We start from the raw sequence: 21,188 nt of genomic DNA on the forward strand, positions 1-21,188 counted from the left end.
CTAAAGTGTCTTATCCTGCTGCCCCCACTGAAATCAATAGGAGCTTTGCTGTTGACTTTTGCAAGACCACAGACACATAGGACTCATCCACGGAGCCCAGATCTATCTCTAACAGTTTTATAACTGTTCCAGTCTCACACATTCCAGTGTAAATCAGGAATAAATCTTCTGAAGACAGTAGAGTGAAACCAGTGTAAACTGATGTAAGAGTGAGTCAGGCTCACAGTGATTGGTTTTGCTCACATCTTGACTAAGATATTTTAGTTTTATGACCACATTTAATTTACTAAAATACATTTTTTGAATACTAATAACATAAAGCAAGGAGGCTTTTTTTCCCCATAGGGAGAGGCAGGTGTTAATTTTTGGATTATCTGCACATTTCTGTCTGGCAGATAGAAACAGAAAAAAAATGAGTGATTATATGAGGTTTTCATATCTGAATTTAACCTCTGGGATTTATATTGTCTGTCATGCTCTGGTGTGTTAAAACATTTTCAAATCAGACTTTTTTTGCAAAAGAAAACAAGTTAATGAAATGAATTTTATCTGAAAGGAAATCCATTGAGATAAGAATGTATCTGAAAGAACTCATTATGCCACTAATCCTTGGTTATCTGAAAGATAAAATTAACCAGGCATAACTGTGATTTGAAGTTTCAGGATACTTTTCTGTAAACATGACTCAAATGTCATTGAGTCTGCCATTCTAATTTAGTGTCCCAAATTCCTGATTTACTTCTTGATGGATTTAGATAACATGGGTTGGATCCTGCTCATATTTAAGTGAACTGGAGATCTGACCTTTCCTTCACTAGGAGCAGAGTAAGACTGTCTTCAATTAAACTGCTAGAGCAGCTGCTTCCATCGACATAGTGTTATCTACACTAGGGGTTGGGTCATCTTAACTGTGTCACACAGGGGTGTGGATTGTTCACATCTTTCAGTGATGCAACTGGGTCAACCTAACTTGTTAGAGTAGGCTTGACCTGAGGCTCCATGGACAAATGTAAGTTTGACTTCTAAATTGATGTGAATTCAATTTACACGCCAAGAGGATAGAAGAATAGGATTGTAACAGGAAACACCAACAGAAGCTTTAATATATAATATAAACCAAGTCCATGTACTGTGATGAGTGGAAGTGGAGAAAGTAAGGTTGCAGAGGGACTTAATTTTGTGTGCACCAGGAGCTGAGGAATGCAAACCAAGGTTGCTGACACTCAAACAGCAGAGCCTCAGTGTATAATACTGGACTTTCAGTTCGTTTAATACAGTTCTTTTCCAACCACTCACCTGCAGTAACCCTTGTTGCTAATGAAACAGCTCCGTGAATAAAAAAAAAACACACATCTCTACTTATCTTTGTCTTTCCATTATTGCACCTCCTGTTCCTGTCCAAGGTGCATGCCCTTCTTGAGGAGGTCTAACACCCAGGAGCAGATCCACAGGCCTGTCAAATCTGTCTCATGTGCTCCATTGATATAAAAAAATTCCCCTCGGTTTTGGGGGTCTGACTAAAGAAAATGGGTGACCAGAGTTCCCTCCCTCTCCAGCAAACCCCAGCTGCCAGAACAATTTAGAACAGTTTTGAGGCTGTTATAAACACTCCACAAGACTGGAGTGAGGTCTAATGTCCTGAGAAGCAGAAAGCCACACAGTGACCTCCTCCAACCCCTCAACTCCTGAAAGGTTCTGGCCCTCTCTATACTAGTGTACAGGTAATCTTTCCACTAAACGTCCTCGCCTAGAACATTCCCCAGAAGGACATAATAGTCCTTCTAGATCATGCTGGTAGAGGCTGGGATCGTTTGTTGATGGACTAAATAGTCATAGAAAGGAAGCTACTCAGTTGACTTAATAATGTTTGTATATGAACCTTTGCTTGCAGATTCATACAGCAGCACTTGTGAAGTGGATAAGTTAACTTGCCCTTTAGATGGAGCTGTAAAAGTGGTGGTCAAAGAAGGTGAGAGGAAGAGCTGAATTTGGTACAGTCACAAGCACTATTAATAATTCTTTGGGGAAAAAATCTGCTTCTCTGTAGATTGTTCTGGTGTCCCCTAAGCCAGTTTTACACTGATGTAACTCCACTGACTTCAGTGGATTTACTCTTGATTTAAAGGACATCAGAATAAGCTCTGATGTGTGTCTCCACCTCCACTAAAAGGACAGGAGCTGTGAGTTGTTCCTGAGGATGTGTCCCTTTAGCAACAGACTAAAGTTCTTCTGCCACGGCTTCAGCTTTGTGTTATGTACTTAATGTTTGCTGGTGACATTAACATTAATCTATATTAAGCAGTGCAAATGTCTCAGTGACACTGTGGGAAACCTTGTTGTAAATGACAATATGCATTAGCAACCCAAGTAGTTTTTACAGTTTTGCTTAAATGATTTATTAAATATTAAATCAAGTAAGTGAAAGGCAAACCCTGCTAGGCTGTCTGTACAATTTCCAACTAACATTGAGAGGCAGCTGTTTGTCACTTCTTGAAGCACTCATCTATAAAGTTGTTTTTTAGGGAGAAAAGGCTATGATATCAATATCACGACTGGATAGCTCTCTAATGTAGGTCATGAAGGACCACTTCTGGGGAAGTTTTTCTGGGAAAAATAATATTATCCAGCAAGGTGACAGACACTAATGAGGATCTGGTAGCCAACATGCTCAACCTATCTTTGTTTGGAAGTGGCCACACAGTTCTGAATTGATTCCACACTTCTTTGAAGACGTTTTTATTTTTGGAAATCTAAAAGAGAATATGAAACTACTAGAGTTATGTAAAACATTTGCCACAAAAGTTACAAAGAAAACATAGGTGGGGCTAGTAGGGGAAACAGTCATCTAAGTTCCTCTGATGTTTTAGTTCATTTCCTGGGTGGGTTATTCATCCCCACACCTGGAGCAGCTCCCTGCCTCCTCCTAAGGATCTGACCTTTAGATTTTTGCTTTTTATCAAGAATTTGGGATAATCAATTGTTAAAATGAGCTAAGTTCTTGAAAATATACCTATTTTTAAATTTTCACTTAATAAACATTTCTGGGTGGATTTGAAGCTGCTGGTCTTAACCTATCAAACCTTGAATAGTTTGGAAGCCAGTTACCTGAGGGACACTGTCTCCCAAACCATACTGCCATGATTGGGATTAGGGAGAGAAAATAAATGGGAGTTAGGCACTTTGAAAACCTTCCCTCAGATAACTACATTTGAACTAGCTAAACTTGGTTCAAAAGAACTTAGAAATGCAGGAATGGGGCTCCCACACCATAAATGTTACATTTAGAAACAAGTGAGGCTGTCTGGTTGAAGTGCTGGCTCTACAAGTCCTGCCTGGGAACTAGTTTAGTTGTACACCCTATTTTTATATTTTGGTTCATTTTCAAATGACTTGGCTTGTTTCTGCCATGTTCTTCTCTACTTCAGGTTTGTGCATGTCCCAGAACTTACCTTACCTCCCCTTTGCACCAAACAATAAGATGGTGAATAATGTTGTGCAGAAATCTTTGAGGAATAAAATTGAAGCACGGTTTTCCTCACAAACGATGAGCAAATTCATGAACAGAGCCTTAAAAATTGGATTTGAGTGACAATTATCATTTTCTCATTTTTTTTATTCAATTTCTTGTCACTCAATTGTTATGTCTAATGTTACTACATTTATCTATCCCATAAAAACTGGCTGTAGTTACCTACTTTTAAAGCTGTTTCTAGATTTTATTTTTCTGTTTTATTCTCCATTGATATGCCTTCAAGTTTCTATCCTTTAGTCCTCTCTTTTTTTCTCCTCTGATGATATGATCCATGTCCGTGGTTTTAGTCAACACCTATCACAGCAACAGCTTGCAAATCAATCTTTCTACCCCTCACCTCTTAATCCTAACTCACATCTCTTTTACATTTCCTTAATGCTTTCCTTCTATTCCTGAATCATTGGGTTTTTTTTTGTTCACACTTTCCACTATACTTGTGAAAGCATCCTGGGTTCAACATATTACTTACCCTTCCTGTCCATGGTCATATCTCTCTTTAAGATCACAACTACACAAAAACTGCTTTTGGACCTTGTTGACATGATTAAAATTGAGATTCCTGTTGTACAGTCAATACTGTCACTGATTTCCAATAAGAAAAATAGTTTTCAGAATTAATGTAAACAGATATACTATTTCTCACCTCTTTATTAAAAATCAAGGTTTCTGTAGTTCACCTTGAAGCCATTTTAATGATCATTACACTATAATCATTAAAATATATATAGTTTCTTTGGGAAATTGACTATTAATGTAATCTGCACCCACAATGAAGCAACCTGCATAAGCATGTACTTAACTTTAAACCCAAGCTAGTTCCACTGAAGTCAATGGGATTGCTTCCATGCTTAAAGTTAGGCATGTGTTCAAGTACCGTCTTAACCCGGGGCCTAAAATAGCAAGAAAAGGGTATTCATATTGTTTGTAAACTAACACCTTCAGGAAAGAGAACATTTCTTATTCTTGAATTAATAAAGATGAATTTGTGGAAAGCACTTTTTAAATGTGAAATTAAAATAGTGTTGCATTTGTTATACAGAATTAGGATATATTCAGATTAAACCACGTACCTGTCCAAACTCATGACCGTCATAATAGCGCTGCATGCAAACTGGTTGCATGTGTCTAAGGATGTAATGATGGTACATAGAGGGCTGCCAAACACCCACTCTCCTCCACGGGCCCACTGATGAATGAGAAAGGGCATGCCAATGATATGAACCAAATCTGCTACAGCCAGATTGCCGATATAGATATCTGGAATGGTTTTTTTTCTAGACCTGAAATAAATGGGGAAAACAGATTACTTGACAAAGTCAATAGTAATGTTGCTGAGCTAATGTTGTTTAGTTTTTAATGCCAACCCAAACTTCTCTTTGAAAAACTGAATAAAAGTTAAAAAGTCTCTGGGCCTGATTCTCCATTCTCAATACTTCCACTGTAGTTGATGGAGCTCCATGAGGTAAAGCTACTGTAAGAGACGAGACTCAGGCACTCTGACCTGGGTACTAGATTATGCAGTGAACCAAGGGCTAAATTTTTAAAGGGACAATTTCGAAAATCCCACTGGGCCCCTTTCAGCACCTTTATAAATCTGGCCCAAAAGCACTAATTGGCCACCTCCGATTGTCTGGATTCTAGTTGCAGTTTAGGTCACAAGTGAAAATGATTTTCAGTAGCTCCCACAAAACATTTTCCATGCAAGTCACCACACTTGAAGCAAGTAAGCAGACTTACAAATGCTGAACATATCTCCTCAGATGAAGAAAATGTATGATTATATATCTGGGAATGAGAGGAATCTCCTTTGCTAACAGGGCTGCAAGGGGATGCGAGACATGGCAAGATTTGTTTGTTTGCTTATGTAAAAGAGAGAATAGAAATAATAGGGAGGAGAGGAATGAGAGAGGACAGTGAATTTTGGTACTTTGAATTAAAACACTTCTATTGTTATTTTGGCCATATGCCATCATAATGCCTCAACTGGTCAGTTATCATAAATACATCCTTCCATGTCCCATTATATAAGAACATAAGAATGGCCATACTGTGTCAGATCACTGGTCCATCCAGCCCAGTATCCTGTCTTCCAACATTGGCCAATGCCAGGTGCTTCAGAGGGAATGAGCAGAACAGGTAATCATCAAGTGATCCATCCACTGTCACCCATTCTCAGCTTCTGGCAAACGCAGGCTAGGGACACTTCAGAACATGGTTTTGCTTCCCTGCCCATTCTGGCTAATAGCCAGTGCTGGACCTGTACCTCCATGAACTTATCTAGTTCTTTTTTGAACCCTGGTATAGTCTTGGCCTTCATAACATCCTCTGACAAAGGGTGCCACAGGTTGACTGTGTGTTGTGTGAAGAAATACTCCCTTTAGTTTGTTTTTAAACCTTCTGCCTATTAATTTCATTTGGTGACCCATAGTTCCTGTGTTATAAGGAGTAAATAACACTTCCTCATTTACTTTCTCCACATCATTCATGATTTTATAGACCTCTATCATATCGCCCCTTAGTTGCCTCTTTTCCAAGCTGAAAAGTCCCAGTCTTATTAATCTCTCCTCATAAGGAAACTGTTCCATACCCCTAATAATTTTTGTTGCTCTTTCCTGTGTCTTATCTTCTTCTGGCTCAACTAGCAAAGATGACCCTGCTCATTCTCAGAGGGATTATCATATAATTTCTTCATCTTAAATTGTAGCTTTTTTATTCTCTGGCTGGTGATGTATATTCACATTTTTAAAATATATTACACACATGTTAAACTATGTTAAAAGCATTATTAAGTTTGCAAAGTCAAACACTCAAAAGTTGCAAAATACCAGAATCAAGGTTACCTATATAAACTTAATTTGCTCCCCCCCATGCAAATGCATTATGATACAGTCTATAATTACATGATCACATATTATTTTTCCACAGTACTGCTGCTTTGAGGAGTGAATCAGGGTCGTGTACTGAAGGAGGGTGTTGTCTCTAGGACCTCTGCCTCATTTATTACAGAAGCTGTGTAGTGAAAGCGGCAGGAAAGGGATTGGAGGAGATCAAAGATTGTCTCCTGGTTAAAGCAGCTGAATACAACCCTGGAGAACTGGATTCTATTCCAGTCTCTGTGACAGAGTTCTTGTGTGATGTTGGGCAAGTTACTTAAACCAAACTCTTCACAGGTGGTTACTAGTTGTGTGTTCCTCTTTTCTGGATGCCCAAGTCGATAGCCTGGGGTCTGATTTGCAGAAGGGCTAAACGCTCTCAGCTGCAAGTGAAATCAATGGGAGCTGTTCTTGAATATATAAAGTGCTAGATAGTGCAATGAGAAGTTGGAAAATCAGGTGTCTCAAATTGGGCATCCAGTTGTCCTTAATCTCTGTGCCTTAGTTCCCTGTCTGTAAAATGGGGATAATACCACCCCTCATCTCACAGGGTTGTTGTGAAAAAAAAATTGTTTGTGAGGCACTAAGATGTTATGAGAAAAGGAGGACTTGTGGCACCTTAGAGACTAACAAATTTATTTGAGCATAAGCTTTCATGAGCTACAGCATCCAATGAAGTGAGCTGTAGCTTACAAAAGCTTATGCTCAAATAAATTTGTTAGTCTCTAAGGTGCCACTAGTACTCCTTTTCTTTTCGCGAATACAGACTAACACGGCTGCTACTCTGAAACCTGTCAGTTGTTATAGTGACTAGTACAGTACCTAGCACAATGGAGTCCCAGTTCATGAGTGGGGCTCTATGTGCTATGATAATACAAATAACTAATAATAAAAGCCCATGAGGAAATTAATAATTCTGTCTTTGGATCAGGGTTTGAATAGTGTGCAGTAAAAAAAGTCCTGGGGCCATGCACTGAACAATCCAGAGAAAACAAAATATTGAAGAGCTGCTCATTCAGTGAGCACTGTCCATCCTATTCATGGAAGGAGGCAGGGGTTGTGTAGGGAAAAAATAGTGTGTGATCATATAATTAAAGATTTATCATAATTCATTTGCATAAAGGGGCTGAATTAAGGTTGCACAGGCAGCCTTAATTCGGCATTTTTTAACTTGGAAGTGTTTGACTTTGCAAACATAGTTAGGTTCCTATAGCACAGCTTTTGTGTGTTCAATGATATCTGCAGACAGTGGGTGAGAGCCTCAGGTAGTGTAAATTAGAGAACTCCTCAATGGAGGATGAGGATCCGGTCCTTTACAAAAAATAAGTTCCTAGCTCAGCACAGGCCTCAGTTGTGTGTGGGGAGGAGAGAGAGAGTGAGTGAGTGTGTGTGTGTGTGTGAGAGAGAGAGAGAGAGAGGGGTGTGCAGGAGTGGTGTTTGTAGATGGGCTGTGCTTCAGCATGTCACCTGTGTAACTAACAGGCTCTCTGACTTTAGATGGCCATATTGTTACATAAACAAACCAAGAAGCACAGAGACAGAAAAGTACCTTTTCAAAACACATGTAAGAGATATATTTTAATTAAAAACCTCATGGGGGGTTATTACAGAGCATTAGCTAGTTAATCTGGGCACTTAGGCCCCAGTCCACCAAAGCCCTGAAGTACATGTTCAACTTTAAGCATGTGAATAACAGATCCACTGACCACAGCTGGTGAGAACAGTCCCACTAGGTTACTTGCATGCTTAAAGTTAAGCATGTGTTAAAGTGCTTTGTAGCATCACGGGTATATTCTGAGTATTTATCTTTTCCCCAACAAAGAGCAGACAACCCAATACAGGCTCAAAAGGTTTTCTGAAAGCAATGGGTGCCCATAGTATTCCTTTTCAGTCTACTTTCCAGTAGAGGGTAGAGGCTTATTTGTCAATCTCACTGCAAAACACAAAAGGTACGAAGGCAGATCTGCAGGCAAGAAAATTCATCTGATGAAGTGAGCAGTAGCTCACAAAAGCTTATGCTCAAATAAACTGGTTAGTCTCTAAGGTGCCACAAGTACTCCTTTTCTTTTTGCGAATACAGACTAACACGGCTGTTACTCTGATTCCCACTTGTGCATACTGCATTCAGCACACTGATCACACTATTGGCACTTCACGAATAATATTAATAACACCACACAAACAGTGTCCCAAGTTTCTTATTATTTGTACTGCAGCCACCACGTCCTAGAATGTATGAAATAAGAATATTTCAAAAGACACAAATTATAGCTCAATGGAACCAGCTAGACATAAATGGTTGTTTCACACATCTCTAATAAGTAATGAAATATGCTCCTACCTCATCTGGCTATGATGTTGAAAAAACAGAGGTACAAAGCTATAATGTTTGTTTGCTGGAACTGATGATGGAGCATGTGGAGATGCTTGTTTGTGTTTGTTTGTTCTTTCCTCCCGTGTTTACAGACAAACAGTCTATAACCTTGTCTATGCTGAAAGAGCCTAGAAGATCTCCAGAAAACCCGTGGTTGCTCTTCAGGCATCTAGTGGTTCTATTATGTTTAAACACTCAGACTTTCCAGAGAAAGCTTTTGTATGCTCCATGTAAAGATGTTTACCAGAAAGTTAAAATTCACGTTTTCCTTGTTGTAGGGCTTTTGAGCACCACTTCATACATAATAATAGGAGAGATCCTGCCAAGCATTTCTGAACTTACACTTGGAAGCTCAGATTCTCTACTCTGTCAAATGTTATGTTACGATCATCCCAAGGCAACTGAAGCACTATTAAAGGCAGTGCAACTGAAGAGCATGAGACAAGTTCTTGAATACATGAAAATAAAAGATGTGAACCTTTCAAGTGCAAATATTTTTCTCTGGATGTTTTGAAAACACAGGTCTCTGTTTCTATTTGGCTCCCCCCGCTAATAGCTCCAACATGGAATTGTCAGAGAAGGTTGAAGCCTGGGACCGACTGTAAGACAAAGAACACCCCCCATACTGAGAACACAGTAATTGTTGTGGGAGAGATGACATGCTTTTTTCCATGGTGTATGTCAAGGTACAAGGATCTATGGATATTTAATTAGAGACCAGGGGATAGGATGGTACAAAGGATTGGGGAGTGAACTTATTTGCATGCTGAATTTTGCACAGCTCTCTTCTGGATACTGAAAATTCCTGTAGTTTGTCAGAGCTACCACAGTACTGAAGTATAGACCCATTTGAAACACGTTATTGCCAACATCATTTTAATACCAATGTATTGGTTACAGTTTACCTATATTTTATTTAAGAATTGTTGTCTATAATCTGTCAACACCACCATTTCTACCCCTATCATAAGAACGGCCATACTGGGTCAGATCAGTGGTCCATCTAGCCCAGGATCCTGTCTTCTGATAGTTCCCAATGCCAGATGCTTCAGAGGGAATGAACAGAACAGGGCAATTTCGAATGATCCATCCCCTGTCATCCAGTCCCAGCTTCTGGCAGTTGGAGGTTTAGGGACACCTGCAGCATGGAACTGTGTCCCTGACCATGTTAGTTAATAGCCATTGATGGACCTATCCTCTAGGAACAAATCCTGCATTTTGGCAGATGGTTAGATTAGATGACTCTTGCAGTCCATACTAACCCTATCATTCTATGATTCTATCTAATTCTTTTTTGAACCCAGTTATACTTTTGGCCTTCATAACATCTCATGGCAATAAATTCCACAGATTGACTGGGCGTTGTGTGAAGAAGTGTTTCCTTTTGTTTGTTTAAAACCTACCGCTTATTAATTTCATTGGTTGATCCCTAATTCTTGTGTTATGTGAAGTGCTAAATAACACTTTCCTATTAATTTTTTCCATATTATTCATGATTATATCAGCCTCTATTATGTCCTCCGTTAGTCATCTCTTCTCTAAGCTGTACAGTTCCAATCTTCTTAATCTCTCCACATACAGAAGCTGTTCTATACCCCTAATAATTTTTGTTGCTTTTATCTGAACCTTTTCCAATTCTAATATATCATTTTTGACATGGGGTGACCAGAACTGCATGTAGTATTCAAGACGCGTGGGTACCATGGATTTATATAGTGGCATTATGATATCAATGAAACACCACCAAAAATGCAGCCTAAAGACTTGATTGCAAACCCTCTTTCTCTCTTTTCAGTTATGTTTCCTTTTCCTTTATTGAGTTTAAAACTCTTTCAGCAATTGCACAGAAATTACATGGGCAATCAGCTTTCTGCCCAAGCCATGATAAGCCATGTGGGCAATTTGCTGTTCAATAATTGACACATCCATATAGCCACATGAGAGATAACTTAAATAATCAAGATTTCAGTTCTACAGATTCTGTAAATGTGTCATTTCTCTAGCTAGTTCAGTCTTATAGCTAACACTCTTCCTCCCAGTCACACTAATCAGGAAATCACTGAAACCTGTCACCATGCAAGGCACTAAATTTAGCCATATGAAGTGGAAATCCATCAACTTCATGAAAAAACTCGTGCAGATACAGAAAGACATAATCTTCCTTTCCAAATGCAAACAAATGGACATAATACCAAAAGGACTGAAAGTAAAAAATCCATTACAATCAACATACCACACAGATTATAGTGAGAGATTATGCCACACACTCTCAAAGAAACCGCAGAACCACCTGATCAACATCCTATACAGCAAACAAGAGAAGATCAAGAATGAACTCTCAAAACTAGAAACTCTCTTAAAAAAACAAGCTTCCACACAAACTCCCTCGTGGCTGGACTCTACAAAAACTAGACAAGTTATATACAACACACACTTTGCATCTCTACAGAGGAAAATGGACACTAAACTATCTAAACTCCTATATGCCTCAAGGGGCCACAATAGTGCTTCCCTTAACTCACCTAACAATATTGTTAATCTATCCAGCTATACTCTTTGCCCGACAGAAGAGTATGTCCTATCTTGGGGTCTCTCCTTCTGCCCCACCACTCACACAAACATGATACAGTTCTGTGGTGACCTAGAATTCTACTTTTGACATCTCCGAAACAAGGAATATTTCCAACACACCACTGAACAGCACACTAACACACAGAAAGCTTCCTACCAACACTACAAAGAAGGATTCTGCGTGGACTCCTTCTCGAGGTTGAAACAACAGACTGGACTTCTACATAGAGTGCTTCCATCAACATGCACGAGCTGAAATTGTGGAAAAGCAGCATCACTAGCCTCATAACCTCAGCTGTGCAGAACACAACGTCATCCACAACCTTAGAAACAACTCTGACATCATAATAAAGAAGGCTGACAAAGGAGATGCTGTCATCATCATGAATAGGTCAGAATATGAACAAGAGGCTGCTAGACAACTCTCTGACACCGCAGTCTACAGGCCATTATCCTCTGATCCCACTGAGGATTACCAAAAGAAACTACACCATCTGCTCAAGAAACTCCCTAAAGAAGCTCAGGAACAAATCTACACTGACACACCCATAAAGCCCCAACCAGGGGTATTCTACCTGCTACCCAAAATCCATAAACCTAGGAATCCTGGATGCCCCATTATCTCAGGCATTGGCACCCTGACAGCAGGATTATCTGGCTATGTAGACTCTCTCCTCAGGCCCTACGCTACCAGCACTCCCAGCTATCTTTGAGACACCACTGACTTCCTGAGGAAACTACAATCCTTTGATGATCTTCCAGAAAACACCATCCTAGCCACTATGGATGTAGAAGCCCTTTACACCAATATTCCACACAAAGATGAACTACAAGCCATCAGGAATATCATCGCCGATACCATCATGGCAAACCTGGTGGCTGAACTTTGTGACCTTGTCCTCACCCACAACTATTTCGGATTTGTGGACAATTTATACCTTCAAGTCAGTGGGACTGCTGTGGGTACCTGCATGGCCCCTCAATTTTTATGTCTGACTTAGAACGCTTCCTCAGCTCTCGTCCCCTTATGCCCCTACTCTACTTGCGCTACATTGATGACATCTTCATCATTTGGACCCATGAAAAGGAGGCCCTTGAGGAATTCCACCAAGATTTCAATGATTTCCACCCTACCATCAACTTCAGCCTGGACCAGTCCACACAAGAGGTCCACTCCTAGAGACTACAGTGCTAATAAGCGATGGTCACGTAAACACTACCCTATACCGGAAACATACTGACCGCTATACTTACCTACATGGCTCCTGCTTTCATCCAGACCATATCACACGATCTATTGTCTACAGCCAAGCTCTAAGATACAACTGCATTTGCTCCGATCCCTCAGACAGAGAAAAACACCTACAGAATCTCTATCAAGTGTTCTTAAAACTGCAATACCCACCTGGTGAAGTGACGAAACAGATTTACAGAGCCAGAAGGGTACCCAGAAGTCACCTACTACAAGACAGGCCCAACAAAGAAAGTAACAGAACGCCACTAGTCATCACCTACAGCCCCCAACTAAAACCTCTCCAGCGCATCATCAAAGATCTACAACCTATCCTGAAGGACGACCTCTGACTCTCACAGACCTTGGGAGATGGGCCAATCCTCGCTTACAGACAGCCCCCCAACCTGAAGCAAATACTTACCAGCAACTACACACCACACAACCAAAACACCAACCCAGGGACCAAAACCTGCTACAAACCCCGGTGCCAACTCTGGCCACATATCTATTCAGGGGACACCATCATAGGACCTAACCACATCAGCCACACTATCCAGGGCTTGTTCACCTGCACATCAACCAATGTGATATATGTCATCACGTGCCAGCAATGCCCCTCTGCCATGTACATTGGCCAAATCGGACAGTCTCTACATAAAAGAATAAATGGACACAAATCTCACATCAGGAATCATTACATTCATAAACCAGTAGGAGAACACTTCAATCTCTCTGGTCACTCAATAACAGACCTCAAAGTGGCAATTCTTCAACAAAAAAAACCTTCAAAAACAGACTCCAATGTGAAGCTGCAGAACTGGAATTAATTTGCAAACTAGATACCATCAGATTAGGCCTGAATAGAGACTGGGAGTGGTTGGGTCATTACAAAACCTAAACTTAATTTCCCCAATACTAATTTCTCCCTACTTTTACTCACACCTTCTTGTCAACTGTCTGTAATGGGCCACTCTCTTACCACTTCAAAAGTTATGTCTCCTTCCTTGGTATCCTGCTAATTGATTTATCTTGTTAGACTGACGTAACACTAGGTAAAGCAACCCCCATCCTTTCATGTATTTATACCTGCTCCTGTATCTTTCACTCTATGCATCCGATGAAGTGGGTTCTAGCCCATGAAAACTTATGCCCAAATAAATTTGTTAGTCTCTAAGGTGCCACAAGGACTCCTCATTTTTTTTTGCTGATACAGACTAACACGGCTATCACTGAAACCTAATCAGGAAAGGATTTGAAAGACTGATCCCAATTCTCTTACAAAAATGAGTATTAAATAGTACTTTGAACGGATATTGCAATAATTCATACACTAATTGTCATTTCAATAACAACTTTGGGGGACCTGGCAAGTGCACTGTGTGCTGTCACAAATCATAATTCATCCTATTCCCGTCCAAGAGCCTGCACTAACTAGCACCTTGAGCTCTCAGCAGATGTTCTGAATCTCAAAAGGATTTGCTCCCAATCAGTGGCTCCTCTCAGCTTAAACACCAGACAGACGATCTATACCATTGCATACACAAACACACAAGGAAGTCTCTCGAGGGATTGGTTACAGACCAAAATTAACTGAATCTCAGTCAAACCAGAAAACATCATTTACAGATACCTAATGGTTCCAATATTGATGCAATGCATGAGGAATTCTAAGCCTCCAACATTATTATTGCTTTGGTTTCTGAAATCAGTCTAAGGGAGAAACAAGGAAAACAGGCTATACTTTCCAGTTCTTTCTTGGTGCAGAGGAATTGTGCATATCTCTCTTCCATCTGAGCAGAGAACATACAGCAAAACAGTCCAGGATCACACTTCACACAAACCAAGGTGCCATTTGCATAATTTTGCCCTTCCTCCCTTCTCAACCTTCCTTAGCAGGTTCTGGACTGCTTCTTTGTACTTGGGAATAGAGAAGCTCTACTCTTCCTTCCCTGTGGGTGAAATCCACTCATGTTCAGAAGGCCAGTACAAGGTCATTGAGCCATTTAGTAGGGCTCTAATGGGACTTTAGTGCTGACCTTCTGCATATGGATGAATTTTGCCCAAAGTGCATTTTTGGGGAGCTTTTAAAAATTGCATCATAGGGTCCAGATCCAATTAGCTCCATTTGCATGTAAAAATAATTATTTTCTAACTGCCAATCCTGCAAGCTCAAACTGCAATCTGAAAGTTCAGGATTCTTTCTGGATCTTGTATCACTATTAATAAAAATTCTGCAACTGGAACATGGTTCATAATCTCATTGATGACATAATAGCAGGGACAGAATCCAGCTTCTATCTCAGCAGTTGATTCTTTGATGCTAACTGAAGAAAAAAATAGTAAAAAAATGTATTCAGTAAAGAAAGAAGATATGACCTGAGACATATTGGAAGCAGATCTTTTCAGCAAAAGGTGAACATTTTATATAGTCCTGTTTTGGAGTAGAGCCAAACTTTAAATATAAATTTTTTCTACAATCTCTTCTGTTTGCTTATCTACTGTAGTCAATGTCAGTAATTACAACATTGAGTTTTTAACTGCACTGTTTTCAGATCCTTCTCCTTTGTGTTAGTGTTCATGTCCATACATTTCAATAAATAAAATTTTCCCATGGAAATGCAGTTTAAATGATATTTTTATAAAGTCAGTGTCTGTCTCTATTCTCTTCTGCCTCTTGTTATTCATGCCAGACAAAGGCCTTTCAAGAGGAAAAAAAAAAAACCCTTTGTTCCTTTTTAGTTTTCCTTTATTATAACATTTCAGAGACTATATTATGAATTTTAAAAGCTCAGTGAACATTCTCTTCCTTTCTATCCATTCATTCATTTTCACAGACATATCCCCCTTACTTCCAGCCCATACAAACTCCCATGGTCTTCTCCACAAAGATCAGGAGCTGTTTTTGGTGCTAACTTCTACAGTACATTAGACATTTGGGGCTAGATTCACAAAAGGACTTAGGCACTTAGCTGCCATTTTAGGTATCTAAGTCCCAGAATCAGGCCCCACTGGACTTCACAAAACCTCTTCTAAGCTGCTGCTGCTGAACTCTGTAGGCATCTAACCTCACTTGGCATCTAAATTTTTGCAGTCAAAGTTCCCTAGACACCTATGTCTCTGCTTCTGTGCATGCGCAATGCAGCCCCTAACCAGGCTTTTCTTCACCTGCCTTGCCTGCAGGGCTCTGTCATAAATATAAAGGGAAGGGTAATCACCTTTCTGTATACAGTGCTATAAAATCCCTCCTGGCCAGAGGCAACATCCTGTTACCTGTAAAGGGTTAAGAAGCTCAGCTAACCTGGCTGGCACCCGACCCAAAGGACCAATAAGGGAACAAGATACTTTCAAATCTTGGTTGGAGGGTAGGGAGGAAGCCTTTTGTTTGTCCTCTTTGTTTAGGTTCTTGTTCTCTCTTGGAACTGAGAGAGGCCAGACAGAAATCCATCTTCTCCAACCCGTCCTAATCCAAGTCTCCAATATTGCAACCAGTATAGGTAAGCCAGGCAAGGTGGATTAGTTTATCTTTTGTTTTATGTGAATTTTCCCTGTGTTAAGAGGGAGGTTTATTCCTGTTTTCTGTAACTTTAAGGTTTTGCCCAGAGGGGGATCCTCTGTGTTTTGAATCTGAATACCCTGTAAAGTATTTTCCATCCTGATTTTACAGAGGTGATTCTTTTACCTTTTCTTTAATTAAAATTCTTCTTTTAAGAACCTGATTGATTTTTCATTGTTCTTAAGATCCAAGGGTTTGGGTCTGTGTTCACCTGTACAAATTGGTGAGGATTATTTTCAAGCCTTTCCCAGGAAAGGGGGTGTAGGGCTTGGGGGGATATTTTGGGGGAAGACATCTCCAAGTCTCTTTCCCTGTTCTTTGTTTAAAACGCTTGGTGGTGGCAGCATAATGTTCAAGGACGAGGCAAAGTTTGTACCTTGGGGAAGTTTTTAACCTAAGCTGGTAAGAATAAGCTTGGGGGTCTTTCATGCAGGTCCCCACATCTGTACCCTAGAGTTCAGAGTGGGGAAAGAACCCTGACAGGCTCAATCTGGTAAGCATGCTCCATGATGGGGCATCCACCTCACACTGGTCAGTAAAGGAGTAATGGAGCCCTTTACTGCGCAGAAAGCAGCCAATAGGAGAGAGGTTGTGAGGAGCAGCCAATCAGGGTTGGGTAGGCCCATATAAGAAGAGCTGCAGGGCAGAGCAGAGGCAGTAAGTAGCTCCCTGGAACTTAAGGAGGGAGGATGAGCTGCCTTAAAGAAGGAAGAAAGCTAGCACCCTGGACATAGCAGTGCTGGGCAGGATCAGGAGAGTGAGAGCAAGCTCCTGGATGACTGCTAAAACTGGCATTTTGAGGCCCTGAGATAAGGGTGGAGAAGGTGCCGGGGTGGTGGGGAAGCTACCCAGGGAAGTAGACTGAGCGGTTGGAGGGGACGCAGCTCATGGCTGCCATCTACAAGGTCCTTGGGTCAGGACCTGGAGTAGTGTACGGGCCTGGGTCCCCCTCTCACCACTGAGGAAGTGGCTGGACCATCAGTCTGCAGGACATTCCCCTGGAAGGGGGGAGCACAGAGTGTGGCACAGCTGGAAGTATGTGTCCTAAGGAAGACATCATGGTCCTGGGAGTGATGTAGGTCCTGGAGCAGAAGTGATGACAGCAAGACATCAGCAGAAGAGGGTGCACTGGTTGGCAGAGCTAATCCCCAGAACAACCAGCAGGAGGCACCGCAGTGGTGAGTGCACCGTGTCACAGGCCCCTATAGGTGAACTTACTCACAAAACAGTGGGGGGAGGAGGGCCTCCCTCATAACTTTTAGCCCAATGATAAGGTACTCACCTGGGCCATGGGAGACCCCTGGTTCAAATCCTTCCTCTTCCTGAGGGGGAGGAGGAATTTGAACTAGGCACTGCCATTTCTCAGAAGAGTGCTCCACCCCTGAGCTATGGGACATTCTGATGTGGGTGTCTCTCAATCTCTCCTGCTGAAATTCTTCCACTGTGACTACATAATGTAAAGTCATTGGAGCAGGGGGACTACCTCTCCCATATCCTGGGTGAGTGCATTAACCACCAGGCTACAGTCACCTCTCTCTCTGGCCTAGTGATCCTATCATTAGTTATTCATAGTAGAACAGCTTTGACAGGAGAGACTGAGGGAGTCCCACATCAGAATATCCCATCGCCCAGTGACTAGGGTACTCCCCTGAGGGGTAGTAGAGGCAGGATTTAGGACACACCCCTCATGTTGGCATCTCCCATTGGCTAGCTTAGGTGTTTCCCTGCTTAGTGCGTTGGCTTTTGTGAATCTCATTCCGAGGCACCTATCTCTTCCCATTCATTGTATAGGGAGCCTAGGTGCCAAACTCAGGGTTTGTAAACCCCAGTGATTTTCTAGGTGCATAAAATGCAGTCAGTGTCACCACACCTAAGCTCCTTTGTGAATGTAGCCTTAGTGCTTTAGAGGGAGATTTTCAAAGGCAGAACAGGCTATTAGGTGCCTAATACCTTTTTGTGTCGTTGGCAATCTGCCTCCTTAAAGTTCACTCTGTCTATGGACAGAGTTCATTTATTAAATCTTGCTGATGCTGACATGTATTATGCTGACATGTATTAGCCTTAGTCTATCACGTTTATTACAATTTGCATTACGGGTGCTTAGATCAAATCAGCTTCTGATGAAACATCTTTCAATTTTGTGATGAAATCATGCAGTTGAGTCTCACTATAAAAGTGTTGATAGAATCAGGAGATTAAAGATATTTTCTTCTTGCACAAAAATATAATTCATAATTGGGCCAGAGGCTGAGGTCCAAGAAGTCTGCTTGACATTGCTAGATCACAGCAAAGCAAACTTAAAGATACAGCTAGGGATTTCTCTGACACAAAGGAATCTTCATCTGGCAGAGAAGTTCTTGTTACTGGGAGTAGGGGGTAATGCTGGGGAAAGTGATGAAATCCTGGGAGGCCATTATTAACCAGAAGACTGTAGATAGCAGTCTGCTATAAAAAATAAGCTTAGGTAGATTCTGTTTTGAAAAGTGTATGTTTAAGTAATATTTTTAAAGTAATTCTATAAAAACAAAAACTCAAAGTCTCAAAATAAGTCGTGTGGCTTCCATATGGATGTCTGAGCAAGAAAACAATCTGTATGTAAGGGTCAGATGTTTGCATTTATATTTTTTGTTTGAATGTCACAGAGTAACAAGTCTCTTGCACAGATTATCCCTCTTAATCATTTTGAGTCCTGAGAGAAAATGCTAACTGGATCAAACTGCATTTTTAGAGAGGGAAAGTGTAACAAAGTCAAGACTCACTGGAGTGGCGTCTCCTGCTGGTCAACCTGGGAATTAGCTCTTTTCCAGCCTTGGAGCTCCCTTTGCTGGCTGATGGCTCACCTGCCTCACGCCCCCCATGTCCCTCCCAGTGCCCTTTACCTCAGGGTGCTGCCCCACCGCAATGCCCCACACTCTGGGTCTCCCCTCCCAGGGGAACCCCCAACCCTCTAAGCCCACCTTGCCTCAGTGGCTACTGCCAGTAATCATCTAGCCCTCTTTCTGTGAGGCAGACTGCAGTCTATAATGGCCACTCATCATTGGCAAGGGGGTAAGACCAGCTGCCGCCACCTAACCCTGAGCTACACTTCTGCAACCCCAGTACCTGCTTTAGCCTTTAGCCGGGTTTGCCAGGCTGGAGCGCCTCTTGCCTTTCCCCTACTACTACTCTACTTCGGGTACCCTGAGCTCCCAGGCAGCCAGGTCCTTCTCTCTCCACAGCTAGAGAGAGACTCACTTCCTTCTGGACCCACAGCTCTTTTATCTAGGCCAGCTGTGGCCTGATTAAGCCAGCCACACCTGGGGCCAACTACCTCACCAACCTCCCTCAGCTGCTCTTAAACCCTTTTACCATAGAGTGGGGCAACCACCCTACTACGGAAGGTGATGACTTTTTTTGATAAAACTTAAGGCCCTACGCTACCCAAGTTAATGGGAATTTTGCCACTGAATTCAGTGGGAGCTAGATCAGTTTCTAAACTCTCAATTCAAAAAAGCATCCCTATTGCAGAAGAAAGCTTACATGTGTGCTTAAGTCCCACTGAACTCAATAAACATGTGCTTGAAGTGAAGCATGTGCTTAAGTGCTTCCCTGTGAAGGGAGGGATCTAATCATATGTTTATGTGCTTTCCTGAATCGTGGCCCAAATTTGGTTAGACAGAACTGTGTGTCAAAATGACTACCTAGATCATGAATTATTTATTGTACTAGTCTTTGCTGGACAATTCCATTCCTTAAGGTATTCAAATGATTTGTTTACAGCAGTAAGTCTCAGTTGCAGCACATGCTAAATTCCATACCTTACTATGGTGAACACAATGAGGATATTGCCAACTAATCCCATTGAACAGATAATCCCAATTAGAGAGGGAAGGATGATTGTTTCTGCTGCACTGATCACTTGGTAGTAATGCCCTCCACTCCAGGATCTGTTGAACAAGACAGGTGTGCTATTCCAACAGGAAGGCTGGATTTCATTCATTCTTCAGAGATGTTAGATGCTTAAATCTGTAACAGCAACAGAAAATAAATTATTCATAGACTCTTACAATTTGAATGTTTCATTAGTCAAGCACACTATCTTGGGATACATGATTTTTAATTACAGTTTGAATTTCATAAATACAATCTTCCAAGTGGTTGTTTATGTTCATGAATGAACTCAACAGACTTAGATAGTATTGCTTTAAAAAAAAATCTGGGATATGTTTTGTACCTATAGTAAAATATACAGAACTTTTTTAATGAGTCATTTTAGGTCACAGCATTCATACTGATCATGGAAATTCCATGGGCATCTATTCCTTGATCTCCCACAGACTTATGAAATGTTGAATAAGTCATGTAGGCCCAAATTTTCAAAAGGGAGCTCTAATTTCAGGTGCCCCACTTGAGTCAATCAGAGCCTGATTTTCAGGCCTGATTGCTCACCTCTCAATTGGAGTTCATTTGCCAATGAGGGTGATTAGTGCTTCCAAGAATTAATCCTGAAATATTATCTCACCTTGTGTACCCAAAAATTGAGACTCCCAAAATTAGAAGACATTTAGTAAGTTGTTCCAATGGTTAATTGCTTTCACTGTTAAAAGTGTATAGCTTATTTCCAGTCAGAATTTGTTCAGCCAGATTCTCCATAGATTATGTGATTTTTTTTTTCTGGTGCTTGGAATGTAAATTCTGGGATATTATTTCTCATTTCACTGAGAGATGAGGAAAGTGATTTTTAGAAGTGAAGTGGATTGCTGCCTATGGCCTGGGCTAAGAAACAATGATGCAATTTGGCGGTTTTTGCTTCTGAAGAGGGGCATTTAATTTGTAAGGATGCCTTCTAGCTTAAGGGAGCAGGTTGTCAAAAATGATATGAAAACAATGCAAAGAGGGTTATAAAGAAACGTATGTGTTCTGTCTGATGTGGTTCAAAGAAGAATAGTGGCTTTGAGGTACTTGGGGAATTTGGCAGGATCTGTGCAGAGGGAATGGAGGATTCACGAATTCTGCAGAGTTTGGTGTAGCGGATTTGTCTCCGGGTGTTTTAGAGACTGAAACATGAATCT

The 21,188-nt window shown here is 41.1% G+C and overlaps 1 protein-coding gene across 1 annotated transcript in view; it reads right to left on the minus strand.

Annotated features, from left to right (window-relative positions):
• Window positions 1-20,122, minus strand: part of MCHR2 (melanin concentrating hormone receptor 2) — a 49,277-nt gene extending 29,155 nt beyond the window's left edge. Inside the window, exons 1-2 of the mRNA XM_084624898.1 lie at window positions 19,935-20,122; window positions 4,603-4,812 (exon numbers count right to left, since the gene is read on the minus strand). Coding sequence (XP_084481024.1) covers window positions 4,603-4,812; window positions 19,935-20,116 — 392 coding nt within the window. The 5' untranslated portion in view covers window positions 20,117-20,122. The remainder of the gene's footprint in view (window positions 1-4,602; window positions 4,813-19,934) is intronic.
• Window positions 20,123-21,188: the final 1,066 nt, after the last annotated feature.

The sequence above is a fragment of the Lepidochelys olivacea genome (genome assembly GCF_965140295.1).
Source record: "Lepidochelys olivacea isolate rLepOli2 genome assembly, chromosome: 3".
Taxonomy (NCBI): Eukaryota; Metazoa; Chordata; order Testudines; family Cheloniidae; genus Lepidochelys; species Lepidochelys olivacea.